General features: G+C 41.3%; 1 protein-coding gene across 1 annotated transcript; it reads left to right on the forward strand.

Moving 5' to 3' along the window:
* Positions 1-916: 916 nt before the first annotated feature.
* Positions 917-20,216, forward strand: ildr2 (immunoglobulin-like domain containing receptor 2). Its single transcript, XM_051958507.1, is given in 15 exon segments — positions 917-978; positions 7,443-7,772; positions 8,702-8,821; positions 12,499-12,555; positions 13,425-13,571; positions 13,655-13,816; positions 15,661-15,774; positions 17,292-17,487; positions 19,044-19,061; positions 19,063-19,100; positions 19,103-19,146; positions 19,149-19,292; positions 19,294-19,450; positions 19,453-19,619; positions 19,621-20,216. Coding segments are annotated over 15 exon segments (1,821 nt in total). The 5' UTR covers positions 917-938; the 3' UTR covers positions 19,708-20,216.
* The last annotated feature ends 2,255 nt before the right edge of the window (positions 20,217-22,471 follow it).

The following is a 22,471-nucleotide window of genomic DNA, read 5'->3' on the forward strand; positions in this document are numbered from 1 at the left end:
CATGAGGAGCAGGTCATGTGATCTGGAATTAACACACTTCCTGGAGAGGAGTTTTTGGAACAGGACACTTAGTGGGAAGGGATTTAATTTGTTATTTTACATATAAAATGTGATATATTGCCAAAAAAGAAATATCTGTCATGATTATCTCACCTTAATAAAAGAACACAATCCAAACTCTTTGTGAATCAGCTCATTTTATTATTGTTTAGCTCATTAGAAGGTGGTTGGTGTTAAATTCAGACGTTATTTAGTTGATATTTTAGTGATTTCCAGTCATTTTTATTAGTAAATTATTATTTCTATTATAAATAATGATAGAATCTTTAAAGACATGATCATAATAAGCATAAAAACATTAGTTTTTTTCCTTTTAATACAAATATATGCAGATATATCCCAAGGACTTCAAAAGTCCCTCAGTTATAGATTGGACTTAATATTTCAGTTAAAAATGAGACTAACAGTGAGTAAAAACAGAAAAAGTAAAATTTTTGTGCTTTTAGTTCATGTTTTGTGCGTAAAATGTCCTGCAGTGAATGTAAAAAAGTGCATTTTAATATGTAGCTGAATAAAATCGAGTTCTATGAAGAAACTGATGAAACGTGACCATTAAAGTGAAGTTCCTCCAAACTGAGTCTGACCTGGTTTCTGCAGCTTCCTCCTCCTTCAGTCCTCTGAACTAAAACACTAATAATAATAATAATAATAATAATAATAATAATAATAATACACCTGCTGTCCTGTTGGATTTAACCCAGAGGGGTGTGTGTGTGTGTGTGTGTGTGTAGAGCGGAGCCTCACCTCTCCATAAAGTGGTACAGTCCGTTAGTCCCGTTAGACGCAGCAGAGTCCGGTTTGCAGCAGCCGCATTCTGCGCACCGCGAGATGACTAACATGCGGAAAAACGGCTCTTTCCTGTGAAAACGGACTATAGAATGAACTTCCACCGGCTGGTTGTTTTACTGGGAGCTTCAGGTGAGTCCTATCTGCTTTGATTTGATGTTAAAATGCTGATTTTCCGGCTACAGCGCAACAGGTTGATCCATGGAAGCTTCTCCAGGAAGCACCGGACTCAGGAAACTGCTTCTTTCTGATTTAGAGCTCATTTTACAGGAATCAGATTAAATAGATTCGCCTTTATAATCATGGTTTACCCCATTTTAGCAAATTATTAACACATTTAAAGCTTCATAGGACAACCCAGGTGGATTAATCCATGCGGGATTTAGTGTGTGGGACTCAGTAATGTTTCGATTTAATGGTGCATTTTGATAATAATGTTCCTCAGGAGGTTATATATTTGGAATTACAGCCTTGTTTTTGGTATGCTTGTATAAAGTACTACAAAAGCACAATTATCTGTTTTGACTGCTGTGTTTGAGGCTATTGTGCTGTGAGTGGTGAGTTTTAGCCATTTTAAGTAAAAAAAACTATTACAGCTTTCAGCTCTTCAAATGGAAAAAAAATGACGTTTGTTTCGGTTGTTTCTAATAATAAACTGCAATTCTATGAGTTTCAGACTTTCAGGAAAAGAAAACAAGAGATTTAAGTAGATTGTTGTAGGAATCTGCATCATTTTCTGCTATTTTTGGCCAAAATAATCAATAATATAATTGGCAAATCAAACATTAATCAGCCCCATGTGCTGGTATGTTATATTTATTGTTATTTTATGTGTACAGAGGTACACCTAATGCACATCAGGTCCCAACCAGGCTAGAAATGCACCTGATTGTTCATCGTCTCGTAAAATGCTCACTGAACTCGTAGCCAACTTTCTGGGTGTTTTGTGAAATCCTTTATCAGCTGCAGAGACTTCATTCAGACCAATGTGCTGCTTCTGTTGGACTCATGAGTCAATGTGAAGGAATGCAGGCCAAAGTAAAGGCAGGAAATGTGAGAGCTTCAGAGGAAAAGTCTGTTCAGGAAACCAGCAGAGCTTCGACCTGGACTAAATTAGAAGCCACACACCGCTTTAATGAAGAATCTGAAGGCAGAATGAGGCCGTTGGTGTGAAAGCAGAGCTGTGTGAAGCTCCTCATTTACCTCCAGTACCGTCACCAGGAGCTGCTTTCTCCTCTTCCTGTGTTTGCTTCTCACCTCCAACTGATGGCATCCATGGAGCTCTGAGGAGTAACGGTTTGGTTTAAATCTCTAGCGGTTAATTGGTCCGTTCGCATCCAGCTGGACCTGGACAGATTCTCCTATTGGCTGGGAGTCCGTGACCTCCTCCCCCTCTGAGCTCCTCCAGTGGGACAGGAGGGGAGGAAGCCTGACAATAGACCGGTCCATGAAAAAAGAAACAAAGGGAAGACCAGCTCTTCTCCGGGAGGAATTTTAGGGGCTCGGTCTCCTCTCCTCCTGTAAAAATGTGCAGTTTAAATGTATCAGAGGAAGAAGAAAGCAGATGATGCTTCACTGAGTGGCTGGTTTAGTCCTGAAGGGTCAAATCTAAACAATAATTAACAATCCAGCTTGAAACTTGGACCAAAATGATGAATCAAAGCATATTTAAGAGCATTTCTCAAGCAAAAAATGTGACGCTACAACTGTTTTAATCAGTTTAACAAATGAAAATCAGTGATTTGGTTTATTAAATATTCACAAGTAGTGAAAAATGTCCATAGTAGTTTGAAGAACATCTCAGGTACTTACTTAAATTACTCCACCGACTGTAATGGGTTAATATTAAAGTTGTGGATCTCATGAATAGTGAAAGATCAGGCTTGAAACTTGGGCCAAAATGATAAATCAGATCAAATTCTGAAGCATTTTCGAGCAAAATAATATCAGTTATCAGTTTTGCAAACTGAAACGAATCATTTGGTTCATTAACTAATAAAATACAGAAGAATGCTCCTCATAATGGAGACAACATCTGGTTAGATACATGATGCCTTTCTAGTCAACTAACCAAAAGATGCTCACGTCCGTTCAGAGAAGGCTACAGACTACATCTAATGTTGGTATTTTAGAAGCCGTAAGCAGTGAATTAGTGGCATTTTTGTAGAAAGGATGAATTATTTATCACAGTTTTTGGTTATCAAGTTCTGCTCAACAAAATTGTCAACTTTTCTCTGCTTTATTCTGAGTGCTGGACCTTATTCCAAACACAAACATGGGAAAGCGTTCTGTTCGTTTTTTTGTTTGGTTCAAATCGATTCGTGGTGACAGATGGAGTTAATGTGAGTTATTGTGGCCTGGAGGAAAGCAAACCTGATCTCATCTGCAGCGGTTAAGGAGAATATTTGGAAGAATTGTTCAAATTGTGATAAAAGTACCAAATTTTGCAGATGCATAGCCAAGACCATTGGTAAGCAGAAAAAGGAGAGCTTCAGCAAAAATTAAAAGATTAAGGGGGTGGATTCAATGTTTTATTTAGGATACTCGGTTTTTAGCAAGAAATATGCATTGTGTGTATTTATTTTGTAACTATCTCTTTGACAACAACAAAAACAGGGCTAAATGTACTTTGTAAATACTTAAAAAGTGTTGACAATGTAGAAATGACCAATAAAAAATATTTTAAACTTTCAGAAAAAAGTAACTAAACACACCAATTATTTAATTGCCATTCAAAAGTTTTATTCAAGGAACTAAGAAAGGACATCTTATACACTAGTGGAGCATGTTGGAACATATATAAGCATCATCATTATGAATGCAAAGGACAATATTTATTCTCATAAAGTGGATACTACCACTATTATGTTTCGAGAAAAAGTACATGCCAAGTTTGTAATGAATCATCTTTGACAGTAGTTACAGTGATGATAAATTAGCGGAACATAATGCAGGTATTGTCTCACATTTTACAATCATTACTTTGAATCTAAATGTTAAAGCATGTATTTTTTTCAGTGCAATGGTAAGAACCATAATAACATAAACAATACAGTATTATTCGCAAAACAGTTAAACACTTACAGTTTAAGATGGCAAGAACAATAATGACATACAAAGAACTGGCAAAACAGCATAAACACAGTTTAAGAGCTCTAATGCCTTGTATCACATTCTTTCAATGTCTATACTTGAAAAAAAACTACTTACAACTGAATACATCTGTTTATGACTGAATAACGTGCATTTTTTTTAGTTTGATACTTGACACAGTGTGTAGTTGGTTTGAGTCAGATTCATAAAGTATGTTCAGAGTTCCTGTCTGCTGCAGCTGCCAGAGCAAGCACAGAGAGCAGTGCACTTGAGATTAGCTCGCAGACATTTGCATAGTCCCTTGCAGGCTTTTTTACATCCAAAATGGATAAGTTCATACCATGCTTTACTAGCTTCTGGCAGATCTGTCCACTTTGGGATCCATCCTTGTTTGGTCTTCTCCCAACCCCAGTCAGCAGGTGATGGGAGTTCTTGCTGAGCTGCTAACGTCTGACCCCAAACATAAGCAGCTTGATACACTGCTCTCTTGATGTGCTGTTTTGGTGCTCCCTGGGTGGGAGGAATATTCTCCAAGTTTCGAGACCCTTGAGCAAAGAGACACTGACGGGCTTCATTGACACTGGATGCCTCAGATGTCTTTGCATAGAGCAGCACAACAAATCGTTTAAGCGGGGCAACTGTATCTCCACTGATGTCTGCTGGATACGATGATAGCCTGGTGAAGACAGATGATATCTCAGGAAATACTGTCCAAATATCCCATGTTGTTTTCTTTCCTCTGCCTGCAAATGCTGATGTGGTGTCACATCCAGTCAGACTGTGAAAGAAAGGTAAACCAGAGGATTTCACAGACTCCATTGCAGATGCAGTAGAGTGTGCTGGGATGTAACGATAGTGTTTCCCAACACCAAATGCTATCCATAATTCAAGCACTGAAAGCCTTTGCATTTGTGATATTGCAAGGACAACTACATCTGTGTCAACTGTCCTTATCAGCATTTTCTTGTGGCCTTCACTTGCAGCATGTGCTGCATGCAGCAGCATGCGCGTATCAGCCTCTTCCTGATTACAAGGTTCAAGGGCTGTGATGTTCAACTCACTATTGAACCATTTTCTATAATTATGCTAAGTCTGTACAGAAAATGGTTCAACCAGCCCTTAAGAATAACATCATATTTGAGATCAAGAAGTATAACAATAAACTGAAATCCTTTAAATCCAAATTTAATGTTTAAGGACAATACTCTAAAGAGTGAAGTCATCAGCCAATCAAAACGCACGTTTGATTGGACCGGCACATTCAGCAAGTGAAAAGGGGTAAATGTAAGTCTGAACCTGGTCTGAACATAATGAAAATAATTCACTTAATAATGGTAGGGTCAATTCTATCCTTACAACATGTGGGAAGACAATCAAAATGACCTATATAACTGAACTCATTATAAAATGCAAATAAGGTTGCTTAAAAGTTGGTGGGGACAATTTGACCCTCTTGAAAAGTTGGTAGTGTTATGTCCCTACCGTCCCTATGCAAACCTACGCCCTTGGATATGGTATAATTCTTAACTGTTAAGTATTCTGTATATTCAAAGTTTAAATTGTGTACATTTTGAAGTATTTATGCTGCAGAACCACTATTTTTTTTAGCTAAACATGCTTAAAATGCCTCTAATCAATAGCTGTCTTCCACTTGAAGGGAAAATAGGCCACCAATTTGGCTATATACACGGTGTTAAATGATTTTTATAATATTTAACATATTAACCGATACCCAATATTTAAAACTTAATCTACCCCTGAAATATTGCAAATTTCTGGTGAAGCTCTCCCTTATGTGGAAGACAAGGGTTCAGGCTGTACTTGGTCCAAGTTTGGTACTTTTATCATAATTTGAACAATTATTCTCTTAACCGCTGCACTAGAGAAGGAAACAAGGAAGATAGTCTGTTTTAGACAAACGTGTGGACTGCAGGGTGTGTGCTGCTCTGACTGGTCTAAGGAGAGGCAGGCTGGTGGACGTGCTTTTGTTTGGATTTCCTGTCTTCTGGGGAATGTTTAGAGCGAGTTCCTGCCCCACCTAGAGCAACATGACGAGCTCCATCCCCTCCCCGATGACGACCTCCCCAGCCCCCACGCACCCTGGAATTTACCCTTCTGACCCCGAGCAGCAGAGGAGCCTAATCTCTGCTTTGATAGATGCTAATGACTTATTGTAGAAGAGCAGAATCACAGTGAATCATCTGCAGATCAGGACGAGGTGCAGCTGTTTCTGTAGTCATGAAGTTAGAATTTGCGTCGTTTTCCTGGCCTTGAGCCTCGTGTCGTCCTGTGGGCCATTTTGGTTGATTTTTTTGTGAATGTTTTTAAAGAGAATATTAGAGGTTTTGCTGGTACTTTTAGATATTTCTAGGAATTTTTGGAAGATTTTTACAAATTTTTTGAAAATATATACAAGAATTTTTTTGCCAAATTTGGGGAATTCATTTATTATTTTTTAAATAAAATTTTTTAATGGAAACTTTTAAGGAATCATTGGAATTTTCTTCCTGAAGGTTTTGCAAATTTTCAGAAATTTGGGGATTTTTTTGCTGAATCAGGAAACTATATTTTTTGTTGCCCGTAATTGAAGACAACAGGAGAATTAAACTGCTTTAGTCTTTGTTCAGTTGCTAATTTATTTTATGTAAAGCTCAGCCATTTATATCTCATAGAGAAGAATAAATATTGGGATAACCCATTAGAGATAGATAGATAGATAGATAGATAGATAGATAGATAGATAGATAGATAGATAGATAGATAGATAGATAGATCCTTTATTAATTTATTAAATTTAAATTATTCCTCAATAAAAATTAATGTTCCAAAATGATGATCAACTTGAATTAACAGCTTCAAAGTGGGCTTTACTGCAAGTCTGTTTTTAGCTAAAAACCTAGCAGCTTGGCAATAGAGGAAGAAGAACATTTACTAAAATAAAAGCATCAATAGTGCAAAGTAAAAGTCAATTAATTCAAATTATAGTCCTGCAATCGAAGCCTGACAACAGAAAGGTAAATTGTTCCTCAAAGTTATAGCAGTACATTTCTGTTATTTGATGATTATTCTTGAATGCTAAGATTTCAGTATTTCTGTTCTGAAGTTAAGTTTCATTACCTTGTATACATTTGGGGAGATTAATCTGAATAATACAGTAGTTTTGAGCTTGGATAGTTAGTTCCATTGGGTCAACTAATTCATTCTTTTAGTAATTTTCAAGAAAATGACCAAGGTTCATGCGTTAATATAGCAATTAGTCATTTATCCTAATCATATATAACACTAAACTGAATATTTTAAGGTTTATATGCTGCTAGCCTAATAGAGCAAGAAAACATTTCACAATTTTCTGCTGTTTTATGGACTAAATGATTCACCAATTAGTTTTTTATGAGTCTGAAATTTTCACTTTCACTCCCATAAACATCAGCAGAAGCACTCATTCCCACCCTCTGTGTGTGTGTGTGTGTGTGTGTGTGTGTGTGTGTGTGTGTGTGTGTCAGTGTGTGTGTGCGATGGCGTGCACGTCACAGTGCGGGAGAAGCAGCGGTTTGCTATGCTCTTCCAGTCGGTCGTCCTGCCGTGCCAGTACCAGACGGGCTCCATCCAGACGCCGGTGGTGCAGTGGTGGTACAAGTCCTACTGCAGGGACCGCACCAGGGAGTCCTTCAGCCTGCCGGAGACTCTGGGCTACAAGGCCTCCGAGCTGGGAGCCACGTCCCACCTGGAGTGCTCCGACAGCAGCCGCACCGTTCGGATCGTGGCGTCGGCGCAGGGACAGTCCATGACTCTGGCCGAGCACTACAAAGGCAGAGACATCGCCATCGTAAACAGTAAAGTTCTCAGTCTGATCCTCTCTAAAAACTCAGCTGTTTGAGCTTCACAGACGAATCAGAGCTGACTGCTCTCCATAAATACACCTCTCTAGTATCAGTCTGACAATGCAGCAGCACCACATGATCACAGCCTCCATTCATGTGTGGACTCCTTTTCAAACCTGAAGCTTTATCAGGACAAAACACGCATCTTCTACCAGATGTGTCCACAGTGACAGACAGAAATAAACGAAGCTGCCCTGATAAATCCCTTGAGGTTTCTACGAGTTTTTCTTATATTCACATATAAACATTCAGATTTATATCGGCCTTTCTAAAGCTACTTTCAACAAATCTTAGTTATATTAAAGGATCAGTCATGTAATCACTTTTTACTGATAGTCTGTTAGTATTGTTCATACATGGACGGTTTACTGCTTTTACAGTATCTCATTTATGCTCCATAACCTGGTGAAACCACTTTAATGCACAGAAACACACCGGCTGAATTATATATCCTTGTGTTTCGAACCATCGATTAGACAATTAGCACAAATTGTACAATTTTCGGAAATTTTAAAGAACAAACAATGAAATAATCTTCAAATATCATCATATACTCATGTACTCATAGATTAGGACACAGCACATTCTGCAGTTACAACCTGGTAGAAATTTACTTAAAAGTTTATTTTAAAGTGTTTAACTAAAGATTTCCCACACAGATCAAGAAACTGCAAACTAACTATTAGGCAGCAAATGAGAGCTGTGTAAGGGAGTAATACATTGTTCCAAAGCTTCATTTTTTTAGCATTTGTTCTGTGCAAAATGTTATAAATGGTTCAATTTGAATTCACAACGGCAGCATCTAACGCTGTCCTGCTTTCTGAACATTGTGCACCTCTTAATGTGCTGTTAAATGTGACCTTGTTGTGGTCTCTGTGCAGAAGCAGACCTGCGTATCGGAGAGCTGCAGTGGGGCGACAGCGGAGTCTACTTCTGTAAAGTTGTCATTGCAGACGATCTGGAGGGGAAGAACGAGGCCCAGCTGGAGCTACTGGTGCTCGGTATGCCTGCACTGCTTTTCTGCTAACAAACTGGTTAGAGTTCTTGTTATTTCTAGGTTATTTTCTTTGCATTAACAGCTCAGTGATGTTTTTTTTCTGCCATATGATGCTCATCAAGGTCTGAGAACTGGTCTCTTTATTACACTGCATTCCAAAGTGCCCATACAGCAGCTTCCATGGAGACGGCCAGACGCTGGCGGCCTTCTTACATGGCCCTGATCCTCCATGACAGACTCCATTGTTCAGCCAGACGTGCACTTTTAGAGGGCTGACGTGGACTTGGCTGCACTGCTACATCTTAAGTCAGCTAGACACCATGTCAGTGGGATGATAGACTTAATTGGATGATATCTTCAGCTGCACAACAGTCTGCAGTGTGTGTTAGTGTGTGTTGTTTGTTCGTAGGGGAGTGTGTGTTGCTGATTAATGATTATACGGAGCTTCCAAACCTGCACTGAACAGCTTATATTTCAGTGCTAAAGGTCAGAGAGTCCTCATCTACTGTACCTTTGATGTAGCTGCTGTGTCCGTGCAGGCAGAGAAATTGTGGACAGTTGTAGTCCAACCAGCTCCTTAAGCCGTTACTGTGGCAACGTGCCTTTTCAGACCAGACAGGAGCTCGTTAAGAGTCGCTGGTGAAGGGAGAGACCCAGAAAGGAGGAGGACCAGGTTAAACTTGAGCATAAATGTAATCTGATAGTTCCTCAAAATGTCTGTCTTCCTTTAAGCTGGACTGCATGTAAGGTCGCTCATTAGTAATAATTAATAATACAGCCCTCCTCTCCTGAGCGCTAATCTGATTAGAATCGGCTCACAGGAGAGAAGAGGGGGCTTACAATGTGATAATAACAAGACTGGTTGTAGCTTAAGCAGTAGAATTTGCAGCTTTTCTACATTGCAACTAAGAAGTTTGAAAGTGTGTAAAGCTACTTTTTTTGTCAGATTGGCTTCCTAAAGTTTCCTGAAACAAACTTTAAAATTAAGTTAATTGGTCATTGTGGAAAATACACTTATTTGCTTCCTGCAAAGAGTTTGAAAAGAGGATTGATACCCCTTTGTGTCTGAGAGATAAATACAAAGCTGAAAGCAGCAGCTAGGTAGCATTAGCTTAGCATAAGGACTGGACTGGATATAAGGGGAACAGCTAGCATGGCGGCATTAGCGGATACCGCACACCAGCATCTCTACAGCCTCATATGTCTTGTTTTTTAGCTTATTTGACTTATTAAAAATAAATCACAAACTATGTTAATTTCCCTTTTTGTAAGTTTTCAGAAAAGGAAGTGAGAGAGAAAGAAAAAAGAAAAACTAAGTGTTAAAACATTAGCAGAAGACTGTAAACATACGTAAAAACGTCAGCAAAACAAAAGAAAATGTAAGCAGAACTTGTTTTAAAAACTGTAAGAATACATGGGAAGAAAACATAAGAAAAAATAAGTAGAAAAAATAAGGAAACATAGGCCTAACTGTAAGGAAACAGGCAGAAAACGTAAGCTGTTAGCTTTAGTTAGCATAAACACTAGAAGCAAGAAACAGCTAGTCGGCTAACAGCTAGGTAACACGGTGGCTTTCTGTCTGTACAAACAAAGTTTAAATTTAACATTTTGTACTTTTGCAAGAGGCTATGTGCAACACTTATGGATTAAACAACAATATAAAAACACGGTAATTAGTGAGATTTAGAGGTGGTAGTTGCAGGTTTGTATTTATGCTAAGCTAGGCTAACAGATTGCTGGTTTTGGCTTCAAGTTTATTGTACATGACAGTGACATTTCATTGTACTCTTCAAAAGTATTATTATTATAAAAACTCAACTCTTAATGTGTATTTTGAAGTTTGCTGCATAAGAGATTAGTTTCATATTTCCTATAAATGTGAGAGCGGTATCAATCATTTCATTTGACCGTCAGCCGGAGAGCAAATAAACAAATTCACCCCAAAAATCAAACTGTTGCTACATGCAGCAAAAGTTGTGATGTTCTTTTACTCAATACCTTCTTAATCTCTGGATGAATTTTTGTTTTGATTAATTTCTCTTTCTCACTAACTCCCTTTTCTCTTGTGAAATCTTCTCATGTGCTGCTTCATTCTCTCTCCTCGACCTTCCTGCTCTTCTCCCTCTCAGGTTCCTCTGTGTTTCAGACGGTATGTTGATGAAGCAGCAGATCACCGTTTTTCTCCCTCCGTAGTAACAGCTTACTCAGCAGCCTGGTTGTGGGTGTTTAGTCTTTGCATGTAGTCAGACACATCAGGCAGCTCTTTACTGTAATCACAGTCCTTTCAGACGTCATAATAAGCGCACAGCAAAAAGCATGAACACCTGCGGTTGTGTCTCAGCACACCTGTTGCAGAGAGTCCCTTTTCTGTATGCTACGGTTTTCTAAATGCCTCTTGTGTTATTTTTGGCCTCTTTATCTTGCATAAAGACGCATTGTTTCACAGCTGCTGTGACCTTTATTTGATGAGCTCTCATGGTAAATTGGTGTCCTGGAATTGTTCTGTTATGACCTAGTTTCCAAAGTTCCCCCATTTGGCTTCTCACCCTATTTTTCCTGGCACATTTCCATTGTTGTGAGTGATTATGTGTCTGAAAACGGATGTGCATTCATTCACTTGTGTGCAGCTTTATCGCTGCCAGAGAGACACTTTGGGTGTGCACCACATCACAAACACAACAACGGCTCTTGAACTATATATTTTTTGTATTTATGTTCATATTTATAGGTTAACAAATCTGAAAACACAACAAAGAAACTCTGTAGGTTTTGCAGTCTGCAGGTGTACTTTGTGCTAAATACTGGGCAGCTGGCAGCTAGCGAGTGTGATGTTGACCATCTTATCTTAGCCTGTTAGCAAATTAGTGCACTAGAGAATTTAAATTCTTGCATTAGTTAGGGACTTCACAAAATTTCAATTCAATCAGTCCCATATTTGTCAAGACATTTAACTATTAACTGTAGATAACAAATTTCAGTTATTAGGATGTGTCATCTGGGAACCATGAATGTCTGGACTCAAGCTTGTGCCAACCCATCAAATGTAAGCAAGATGTCGTTACTAAATAAATGAAAACTTTGAGCTCATGGTGGCACAAGATGAAATGGTAGTGGAGCTCCAAATTCACTAAGATGAATCCTCTGGGGACCACAAATGTGTGCTCTGAGGACATGTGGAAATTTCATCGCAATCCATCCAGCGTTGTCACAACACTTCACTAAAGACTACAGGTATCAGTTCATCCTTTAGGATGAATCATCTGGGAACCATGAATGTCTGGGTCTTAGTTTGTACCAATGCATCAAATATAAGCAAGAATTCTTTACTAAATAAATGAAAATTTTGAGCTCATGGTGGCACAAGATGAAAAGTTGATGGAACTCCAAACCCACTAAGGTTCATCCTCTGGGCACCATGAATGTGTGCACTAAATTTCATTGCAATCGACTGAATAGTTCTTGAGATACTGAAGGGTGAGTGTGGCAAAAATGTCCTCAGAAAAAGGGAACTTTACTGTGTAGTTGCTCACGTTGATTGTTCAGAACGCTGCTTTGGTTTTTCAAACAGTGCATGTCCATTAATCGCCGCTCTGCTACCATATTTGCTAATTTGCTGCCCTTTTGACTCCTGCTTCCTGCTTCCTCTGCCGGCCTTCACCTGTGCTCTCCCTCTCTCTGCAGGCAGGACAGGTGAGCGGGACGATCTTCTACCTGAGTTTGATGTGGAGATTATGCCAGGTACTGTTGTTTCACTGCCCTGCATTTTCCAGCTTCTCTAATGCCTTCTAGTGCTCTCTCCTACTGTCCAATCAAAGTCTCTTTGACTAACAAATCTACTGTAATGAAAGCATGTCGACGCTGAAATTTCTTCTGATGTTTGTTACTTTCAAAATGTCTCGTAGCTTCTAACTTAGCTTGAACAGGAATCAGTCAGAAGCCACATTATGCAGAATTCACACACTTGCGGTTCTTATCCTTTACCTCTGGTCCTGATTTAAATTCCACAGGGGATATGTGTTGACTTTGTGAAGGGGTTTTGAGAAGGGCTTTGCTTCTTGGCGCACCCTGAGGAAGTCCGTTGTTAGTGTCTGGATGTGATCACAGATAAGAGTTGCTCATAGTTCCCTGAGATTCGATGAAGTTTCCTGTTTTAGAGTTCTGTTGTCTCTGGATGCAACGTTGGAGCAGATTCAGAATTATCTGCATGGTTTTTGAAGAGGATTTGCAGTTTATTACAACCTTGGTGCAGCTTTTGGATGATATTTCTATCAGCTGTGATAACTCTGGAACTGCAGAGATGTGGAAACACAAAACAAAGTTACAAAGGAACAGTAGAGAAAGCAACTTTTTGCCTGGTCTGACTTCTTTTAGAGATGGTATCATCGATAGGAATGGTGATTATAGCCATAAAAATTAAATCGTGCTTGTAAAAACCCTTTAAAAATAGAAATAAGATTGTGTGTAAACCCTGCTGTTCTTGACCTCCAGTGTTTTAACTTCTCCTTTAAATCCAGTGTAAAGCTTCCGCGTGTCTTTTTGGGGGGGTGTTTTTGAACAGGGCATGTGATGTTGTGCTTTCTGTCTTTGTGTGTGTGTCTGTGCACCAGAATGGGCGTTTGTGGGATCTGTGGTCCTGGGCAGCATCTTGTTCCTGCTGCTGTTGGGGATCTGCTGGTGCCAGTGTTGTCCTCACTCCTGCTGCTGCTACGTTCGCTGCTGCTGCTGTCCGGACACATGCTGCTGTCCTCGACACCGTGAGCAACACAAAGCAACAGACTACTTTCTTTATCGCATGTGATTTTTCATCCGAGCATCAGTTTATTGGTACCTTTTGCAGTGTATGAGGCGGGGAAGATGGCGAAGAGTGCTCAGCCGGCTCAGGTCCCGGTGTATCCCTACTACATCCCTGGTGTGCCCACTGTGGTTCCTCTTGCTCCTTCATCCCACATGGACCCAAAGATCTCCTCGATTCCCTCTGTGGAGAATAACCTGGCTGGTGGTGAGTGTCAACATTATCGATTTTAGTCTTTAATAATTGATTTTTGACCACCTGGAGCAGTGAAAACGAAACTGAATAGCTTTACTTTGGTCAGCAGCAGCTCTTGAGTTAAATATTTGTTGTTGTTTGCCGTTTGTTGCTGAACCAGTGGTGTATATTTGGTATTTAGAGCTCTATATTTACACACAGCTTCATTCTTCAGTGTGGAGTTGTTTTCTTATCTTAAATCCAGAGCATGTTCTTTCAGTATGAGGGCATTCTTTCTCCTTTATTCACTCTGACTTTGTAATGTTTTCCCCAGTCGGGTACAAATCTGCTTTAAACTGCTCATCTGCACTCAGGTATACCGTCCTGTGCTTCAGTTTGAGGGCATCTACTCACACTCACAAATACTGTCTGTTCACTGAAACTGCTTCTGTGCACTCGTGAAACTTCTACTCTCAGATTTGTGCCCTTAAACTCCAAACTGTCAGAATCCCCAACCAACAGAATACCAGCTATGGAAATCACTAGTCTCCTTCTAAAACCTCCAAGGTCTATTATATGTGCTTCATTGTTTTCTTGTAGGACTTTTGGATTGAAAACATCCACCAGTGTTCATATTTATGTATTTACAGTGTGTTTTTATAATATTATAGCTACATATTGTAATGACCTGCAGCCAGAAAGCACAAAAACTGTGGAGATGTTGCTGTTCGTATCCAGGTTAAGTAATGTTGAGGAAATTTCACTCTTGGTTCTGCAAAGTTTGCTGCAGTGGGGTGTTTATTGTTTACTGTGAAGATAAGTCGACCCAGAACATTTGGAGATTTCTCATTTTATAGGGATGTCAGAGGGTGGATCAGAGGGTAGGGAGGGGCTGTAAGACAAAAGGAACATCTCAGAGGAAGGGTTGGGGGTTGTAAGTAAATACTAAGGTAGACAGTGGTTAATTTGCGTATAGTTGAATCAAGGGTAAGACAACAGAACAAAAGGGCAATTGAATAACAGGAGGTAAGACGGGGGGTTTAACAGACGGTAACAAAGGATGAGTCTGGTAAATACTTGCAAATAGCAAAGGATGTAGGAACTGTGGACAACCATGGGACATTGAATGAATGGGTGACATGTGACAGTGGTACCAAAGGTGTGCTCTTTTCTTCATCACAAACGAGCAGCTCAGATTTAGCTGTTTGTTTTTTTTCAGCCCAGACAGAGTCTCCTGTAACGATAATGACTGTCAGCCAGCCATCTTTTACTTGTGAGTGTGTAAGTTCAGATCTGAGTTCAGAAAAGCAAAGTTTTATGAGTTCAGATCCAGTCTGAGTGCAGAGACTAAACCACAGGACATTATGAGGACAGCGGTTTATCTGGAACCGTTTTCACATTTGCAAACCAGCCAGGGCTATTTGAGAGAGAAGGCAAGATTCAGAAGAAAAACCCCAAAAATCTGAATGTAAAATAAAGAAATACTGCTGGTAAATCAGTAGTAATGAGGACAAGTAACCGTAAAATTCACAACTCCATACTCCAGCTGAGAGCAACACCTTTAGAGTGAATCAAGACAGCAAAGTGCAGACGGATGTGTGAACCGAGGTGAGCTTTAGATTCTCTGTAGGTTTGTCTTTTTCTGTCTAAAACACCGACTTTACTAACCTCCTTTCACTTCCCATCTCTCATCCCCTCTGTCTGCCCTGAACTCTGCAGAACTCTGTCAGCCTCATGCGTGTTTGTCAGTGTAAGCTACGGTTAACGTGTGTGTTCATTCTGTTCCTGTTTGTGCATCACACACTCAGGTGTGTATCTGTGTGTTGTTGCATGGCATGTATGGATGTGTGTGTGTGTGTGTGTGTGTGTGTCCACAGTGCGCAGTGGTTATCGACTGAAAGCCAGTCCAGACCAGGACTCAATGAAAGTTCTGTACTTCATAGAGAAGGAGCTGGCTCAGTTTCCATCCCACAAGATGGCTGCACTCAAACGTAAGCCTGCACAGATGAGGACCGTGTGTGTGTGTGTGTGTGTGTGTGTTTGTCTGCTGCATGCATGGTTTGTTAACTAGCCTCCATCTAACCCCAGCATTCATTTCTTAACATCCATGGTAACGTGTGTGGGGTCAGAAACAGGGATGAATCTCTGTCATGGTGTATTTCATTTCAGAATTTTCTGGGAAATCAACAGAGAAATTATTATTGTAGATCTTTAAATTTGAACTGCTTTACCTTTTTGATGCAAAAATCATGAAAACATTTCCTTAAACCATCTCTGTTTACAACTTCCTAGTTCACTAAAAGATGTAGCACTGAAACCACAGCATCCACACCAACAGTATGCGGTGACATTTATAATCTCTCTTTACCCACTGGACATATCATCATGTGTTCTGTGTCAGAGGGATAATTATAGTGTTTATTGTGACTTACAGTAGCAGCAGTAGTTAACCTTCATGTCTGCTAGTTTATCACAAACAAGCAGCAGGTCATAGATGGGGGGGGGGGGGGGGGGGGGGTATTTGTTACTGCCAATAACATCAAACTTTAGCATCTCTTCATACTTACTGATCTTCATAGCAGGTCTGTGTAATCTCACTGGTTCTGTCACTGTAAAGCTGTAAGTGTGTCAGAAGTACAGACACCAGCATTCTGTATCACTAATTTCACATTTTAACTCTTTTTGAAATTGAATTCAATGATAGTTGAGGCAAAGCTAAGATATTTCACAAATGCTCTCAGATCATATTTCAAACTGAATATTTAAACCTACCAACAGTTCTGGTAGATGGAATGTCATCATTCAGTTTATCTTTTAGATGGAAACCAAAATGAGAAGGTCAGCAGTGAGGAATGACTGAACTCTGCAGAGTATAACTGGAAGTTGTAGCTGAAGCAGTTTTACGTCATTTCTTCTGTAAATCAGTCCCGTCGGATACACTGCTGTATGTTCAGGTTGTTCAGGCCACAGTCCCAAAATTAAAGGCGAATGCACTGTCTGGAGACAAAAAATATTTAACTAGCAGGTGGGAACTGAAACAGAAGGAATGTGTTGGTTAGTATGTGGACGATTGATGCTCATGTAGAGTATTTACAGCATCACAGTGCATTTATGTGACGTTACAAGAAACTACAATTCCTCTGTTTAATATTATAAAGAAGTAGTTCTATTTATAATAATCTTTTTATAAATGAATCGTTGGTTTTCTTAGTATTTGCCTGCAAACATAAGCATGATCACAGAGCTGTTAGGTAGAGACAGGAGGTTGAGCCGTCCTCAGTAATCTGCTACAATCAGTGATTATACACCTGAAACTAGAACGTAGGAGATGATCGTTATCTGCTCCTCCAAACAGTCTTATTACCTGCAGCAGACACCAACTTATTCCTGTGAAATGTTGTCATGTCTGCAGTTATTCTGTGCATTAAGAAAACCGAGGACTGATGTGTAAATCAGTTGTGTTTCTCTTTAAAAAGCAGAGGTCATTTAGTGATGTCTGTCCCTACAGCCTGCAGCTTATCAGAGCTGAGCTCTCTTCATGACGGAGGAAACACAGATTTCAGACACACCTACCAGACGGTCCAGATGAAGGCGCTGCCGCCCATCGCTGACCTGGACGACCAGCTGAGAGCAGCTCCACCTGCTCAGAGCAGAAGACCCAGACGAGACCGAGGAAACCTGTCAGACGATGAGCTGGACCGCAGGTGAGGTGGTTAGCTGTGTCACTCACTCTGCAGAAAATGTTGTTTTTATGTGTGTGTGTACAGCTGGAATTAGCAGTAATTCTAAACAGCTAATTTTTCAGTCTGTGTTTGTCACCAGAACATTACTAGCAACAGGCAGTGATACGCTTTTTGACAAAAATGTCAAATTAAAGTCTGGTGCCAAAACTAACAGTCAGTCTGCAGCCTTTCTAAGCACAGCTAGAGTTAGATAGCAGATGGGGTTTGAAGCCTCAAATGATGTTTTACTTTTCATGTTTGAAGTCTTCTAGATTTGTACCTAATGCAGCTCTAATGCCAGAAAACTGGATTTCTCAGAACCTCGGTGACGTCTTCATACTGCTCATTCAGCTGTGGGTGTTCAGGCAAAAAAAACAAGTAGAGAGAAACACAACTGGCAGGCAGACACAGGAAGAAAAGACAAATACACAATGAAGACACAAAGAGCTGCTGGCGATGAAGGACAAACAGAACTCCACAGGTGAAGAATGTAATCATAACCAGGCAGGTAGACATCACAGAAGGAAGCAGAAGACAAAGGAAAGACAAGACTGTTTGTTCATAAAAAGACAAAAGCTTTGGTTTGTCAGAATGCTAAGTTTTGCTAATTTGCACTAAACACAAAGGAGAGCTTTGCAGAGTATCATTAATCTGCAGACAAAATATGGAACAAACTGATCTGCTGTGGAGGACTAGATGCTGATAGATGAGACCCTCAGACTCTGAGGATGGTCCAGTGGGTGAAGACATCCTCCAGGTAATCCAGTGAACGTCCTCCTTCCTCCTGTTTCTCTGATCGGCCCAGGACACCTTCAGAGGGTTCACCTCCCAGATGGTTCAGGTGGATCCTTTCTCTTCATCCACAGCCGCTGGCTTCTCTTTCAGCAGCTCTGGAGAGGTCCTTGATCTCCTGCTGGTGGACCTTCCACATACTCCATCTCCAGGAGAAGCCTGGATGTCCAGGTGGCTACGAATCCTCTGCAGCCTACTTCTACTGGTCAGACCTTCCAGCCTCGCTGTTCTGCATCTGCAGGAAGCTCCATATATCTCAGCTTCTTGCTCTCATAGACCTCCTCTACTGAGCTCTCCCAGGACACTGTGAGCTCCATGATGTAGACGTAAGCTAAGCTGACCATAGCAGCTGGTCTGGTAGCAGGTTGGTGGATGTGATCTCAGGTGGAAGCAGAGCTTTTGGTCCAGGTCTACCAGCTTCCTCCAATCACAGCCCCTCTGAACTGTCCAGAATCTGGTCTGGAGGTGGTGAGAACGGCTTGACCTTCCAGGAGAAATGTTGTTTCTTGCCATGGGGTCGATGTGGGTGGAAGGGCGTGAACACTCATCTGCTGCGTTTCCAGAACTAGTGCCAGGTGTTTTTGACCTGAGGTTAACATCAGAGAAAAGTGTCCTCAAAAAGATCAGGATTAATCATCTGGGTTTAGCATGAATAAAAAGAGGAGAACACTGTGATAATTCCAGGACTAACATGTTTCTGTATTCTGTTTGGAGCATGTGTGAGCTGTTTGTCCGTCCTGCTGCAGGTGGAACCCTCGCTCAGAGCCTGCAGAGAAAGACGTTGAGCCGAAGAGGGCGAACTGGCTCCTGGACGAGCTGGAGGAATTCGCTCGTTCTTACGGCTCTCGGGTTGTCGGGCCGAGCCTCCGGACCGGTCCTGTGAGCGGGACTACAGCCCTCCCAGGCGTTTCTACAGGGACGAGGACGACGGCTGGGGTCACCGCAGCCCCTCGCCGTTACCTCAGAAGAGAAGGGACACATGGGACAGCGACCGGCCCTTTTGGACCGCCTCAGAGCAGAGGCTACGACGACGCCTTCCTCACCAGCGTGCTGGAGAGCAAGGCGAGGGGCCGGCCCGGCGCTGGGAGGCTGGACGAGGACAGCGACACTCCCTCTAAGGGCAGCTCCAGGGGAAAGGACAGCTACTACAGCCGTCCCCCAGCAACCGTCCAGAAGACGAGGACCCTCTGCCTCCGTACTCTGAGCGGGAGGCCGAGCGGTACCGCAGGAACGACCTGACAGCAGACGGTACCGGCACGGCAGATCCTCCCCGATCAGACAGATACAGGAGCAGTGAAGCAGCCTCCAGGCCCTTCTCCTACCACTCGGCCCCATAAGGGGACGTCCCAGACACTACAGGGGCCCCGAGAGGACAGAGACCGGAGCCGGAACCTGGTGAGTTACTTGTAGCAGGAACAAGGACTTCCTTCCTCTCTGCTCCTCAGGAAAGCAGCTTCTGAATCCTGTCAATACTCAGGATAAATGTGGCCACATCTTTTATTTTCTTATTGTCAGTAAATACTGTGAGAGCTCCCAAAACCAGCAATGAACTGATCGTACTAGCCACTATTCTCTGTGGAGGATAAATACTAAAACACTGTTAAACAACACTGAGTCACATGTAGTGTGAAATGTGTAGTTTGAATTTGTGAACTGCAAACAGTTTCTGGGCTTTTAGAATTAGAATAGAATGCCATTTATTGTCACTATACACAAGTACAATGAGATTTAGAGCATCTCCATCAGTGCAAGTTTCTGTCACATTTTTACTCACTCTGGGCTCATTTTTCACAGCAGGAACTTGTACAATAGTGAGCAAACATGTCGTCTGTTTCAGCAGGATATGATGTCGTAAACCACAACCAAAGAAAAGAAACAACAGTAGACTGTGAGTGTTTAATACTCGAGTCACTAATAATGCGTGGCATGAATGAAGGATGAGCCCCAGTATGCTCTTGTTTTCTACAGAATCTGATTAGAGGCAAATGGTTTGTTTTCATCAACATTTCAAATCAGACATGTAGAGTAAAATGGTTTTCTTTAATTAACACCATTTTAAGTTTGGATTTGGCTTGTTTTTTTTCAGTAAAACTGCACAATGAGTCGGTTTCCGTGACCGTTTGAAGGCCTGCAAAATCTGGCAATTCCCTGTGTTTTTAACAGACTTCTTTGCTCTTATTTATGGTGTAACTTTGGCAGTTGTTTAAAGACGACATTCCTCTCAAACCTGCTGGAGGGCTTTATAGAGGTTCATAAACTTTAATTAATTTAGCATTTTACCACATACACCATCCTGCTGCCATGAATAAATCCATAGAGCACACCAAATGTGTTTTAATTCACAGCTAAAAATAGAGGTTTTAGTAAACACTGAATCAGAAACTACAGTGGGGGGGCTGCTTTAACAGATCACAAAACCCTTAATAAAAGTACAACTATGATGTGTCCTGCTTACATCATGTGTATTTACTTTTTCTGTGCGATTGCATTCTGTCAGCTATCTACTAAAGTCCACTCTAAAAAAGAAAAACAAAGTCACAGAAAGCTAAAACCATGTGGTGACTTTTTAAAGGCTACATTTATTGGTTTTTTATTGATTCCTCACAGGCATTCCTTAGGTTAGATTCCTGTGTAGTTTGAAAGGTGACACATTTATTACCCAACACAGCTGTTTCATTCAGCTCTACGGTGGTCTTTACTGGTCCCATCAGCTCTATGGTGGTCTTTACTGGTCCCATCAGCTCTACGGTGGTCTTACTGGTCCCATCAGCTCTATGGTGGTCTTTGCTGGTCCCCATCGGCTCTATGGTGGTCTTTGCTGGTCCCATCGGCTCTATGGTGGTCTTTGCTGGTCCCATCGGCTCTATGGTGGTCTTTGCTGGTCCCATCGGCTCTACGGTGGTCTTTTGCTGGTCCCATCGGCTCTACGGTGGTCTTTGCTGGTCCATCGGCTCTACGGTGGTCTTTGCTGGTCCCATCGGCTCTACGGTGGTCTTTGCTGGTCCCATCGGCTCTGTGGTGGTCTTTTGCTGGTCCCATCGGCTCTACGGTGGTCTTTGCTGGTCCCATCGGCTCTACGGTGGTCTTTGCTGGTCCCATCGGCTCTACGGTGGTCTTTGCTGGTCCCATCGGCTCTACGGTGGTCTTTGCTGGTCCCATCAGCTCTACGGTGGTCTTTGCTGGTCCCATCAGCTCTACGGTGGTCTTTGCTGGTCCCATCAGCTCTACGGTGGTCTTTGCTGGTCCATCAGCTCTACGGTGGTCTTTGCTGGTCCCATCAGCTCTACGGTGGTCTTTGCTGGTCCCATCAGCCTACGGTGGCTTTACTGTCCTTCAGCTCTTTGCTTTGCTGCTCTAACTAGCAGATTTTGTGCTAAATTATCAAAATAGCTGCACATCTACGAGCCAGAGGACCAGATATTTCTCTCAGGAGTCGTAGGAGACCATAAATACAGCTAAACAAAAAGCATGAATGTTGGACTTTGATTGGTTAGATGGTCAGAAACCCAACTCTAAATGAATATTCAGGTCTTTTCAGGTGAGTTCAGTGAAGGTAGACAACCTGGTTCTACTGGAGGTTTATTTCCTCGTTAGTTTCTCTTCTTCTCCAAACTGCTTGTTCAAAGGAATAGTTGGATCTGCTGGTGGAAGGTCCTCACCGTAGTTAAATGAAGTGTCCTTAGAGAGCTCATGTTGCTGTATAAATAAAGCTGAAGCTGAATTGTTTGTTTACATGGTCACAATCAGTGTTTACAGTTTGTTCTGGTGGCCACCAAGTGACAAGACGTGTTACTGAGGGTAACTGTCCTCAAGTGGGAACCGGTTGGGGTTGGATGGATGAAGCGTTAGCGCTGGTTTTAGTCCCTGGATTTGTTGACAATAAGAAAAAAACAGAATAATCAGCCTTGTTTTTCATATCTGAACATGTCTTACAGTATTCTTTACATAATGTGTTTGTCTTTTGTGCCTTTTGTGAATAAGATTGTGGTCTGAACACTGAATCTTTTAGTTTTTATAGAATTTTCATATGTAGCAGTAGCATCTTGTTTTACTTTTAAAGAAAGGAAATTACTGGTGTGCATAACATGCCCTCACTTGCAACCCTCCATCGTGTTTAACGCTCACCAGCTCATTAATATCCAATACTAACTTCAGCTGCATGATTTCTGTGACT

The sequence above is a fragment of the Acanthochromis polyacanthus genome, chromosome 14 (assembly GCF_021347895.1).
Source record: "Acanthochromis polyacanthus isolate Apoly-LR-REF ecotype Palm Island chromosome 14, KAUST_Apoly_ChrSc, whole genome shotgun sequence".
NCBI lineage: Eukaryota > Metazoa > Chordata > Actinopteri > Pomacentridae > Acanthochromis > Acanthochromis polyacanthus.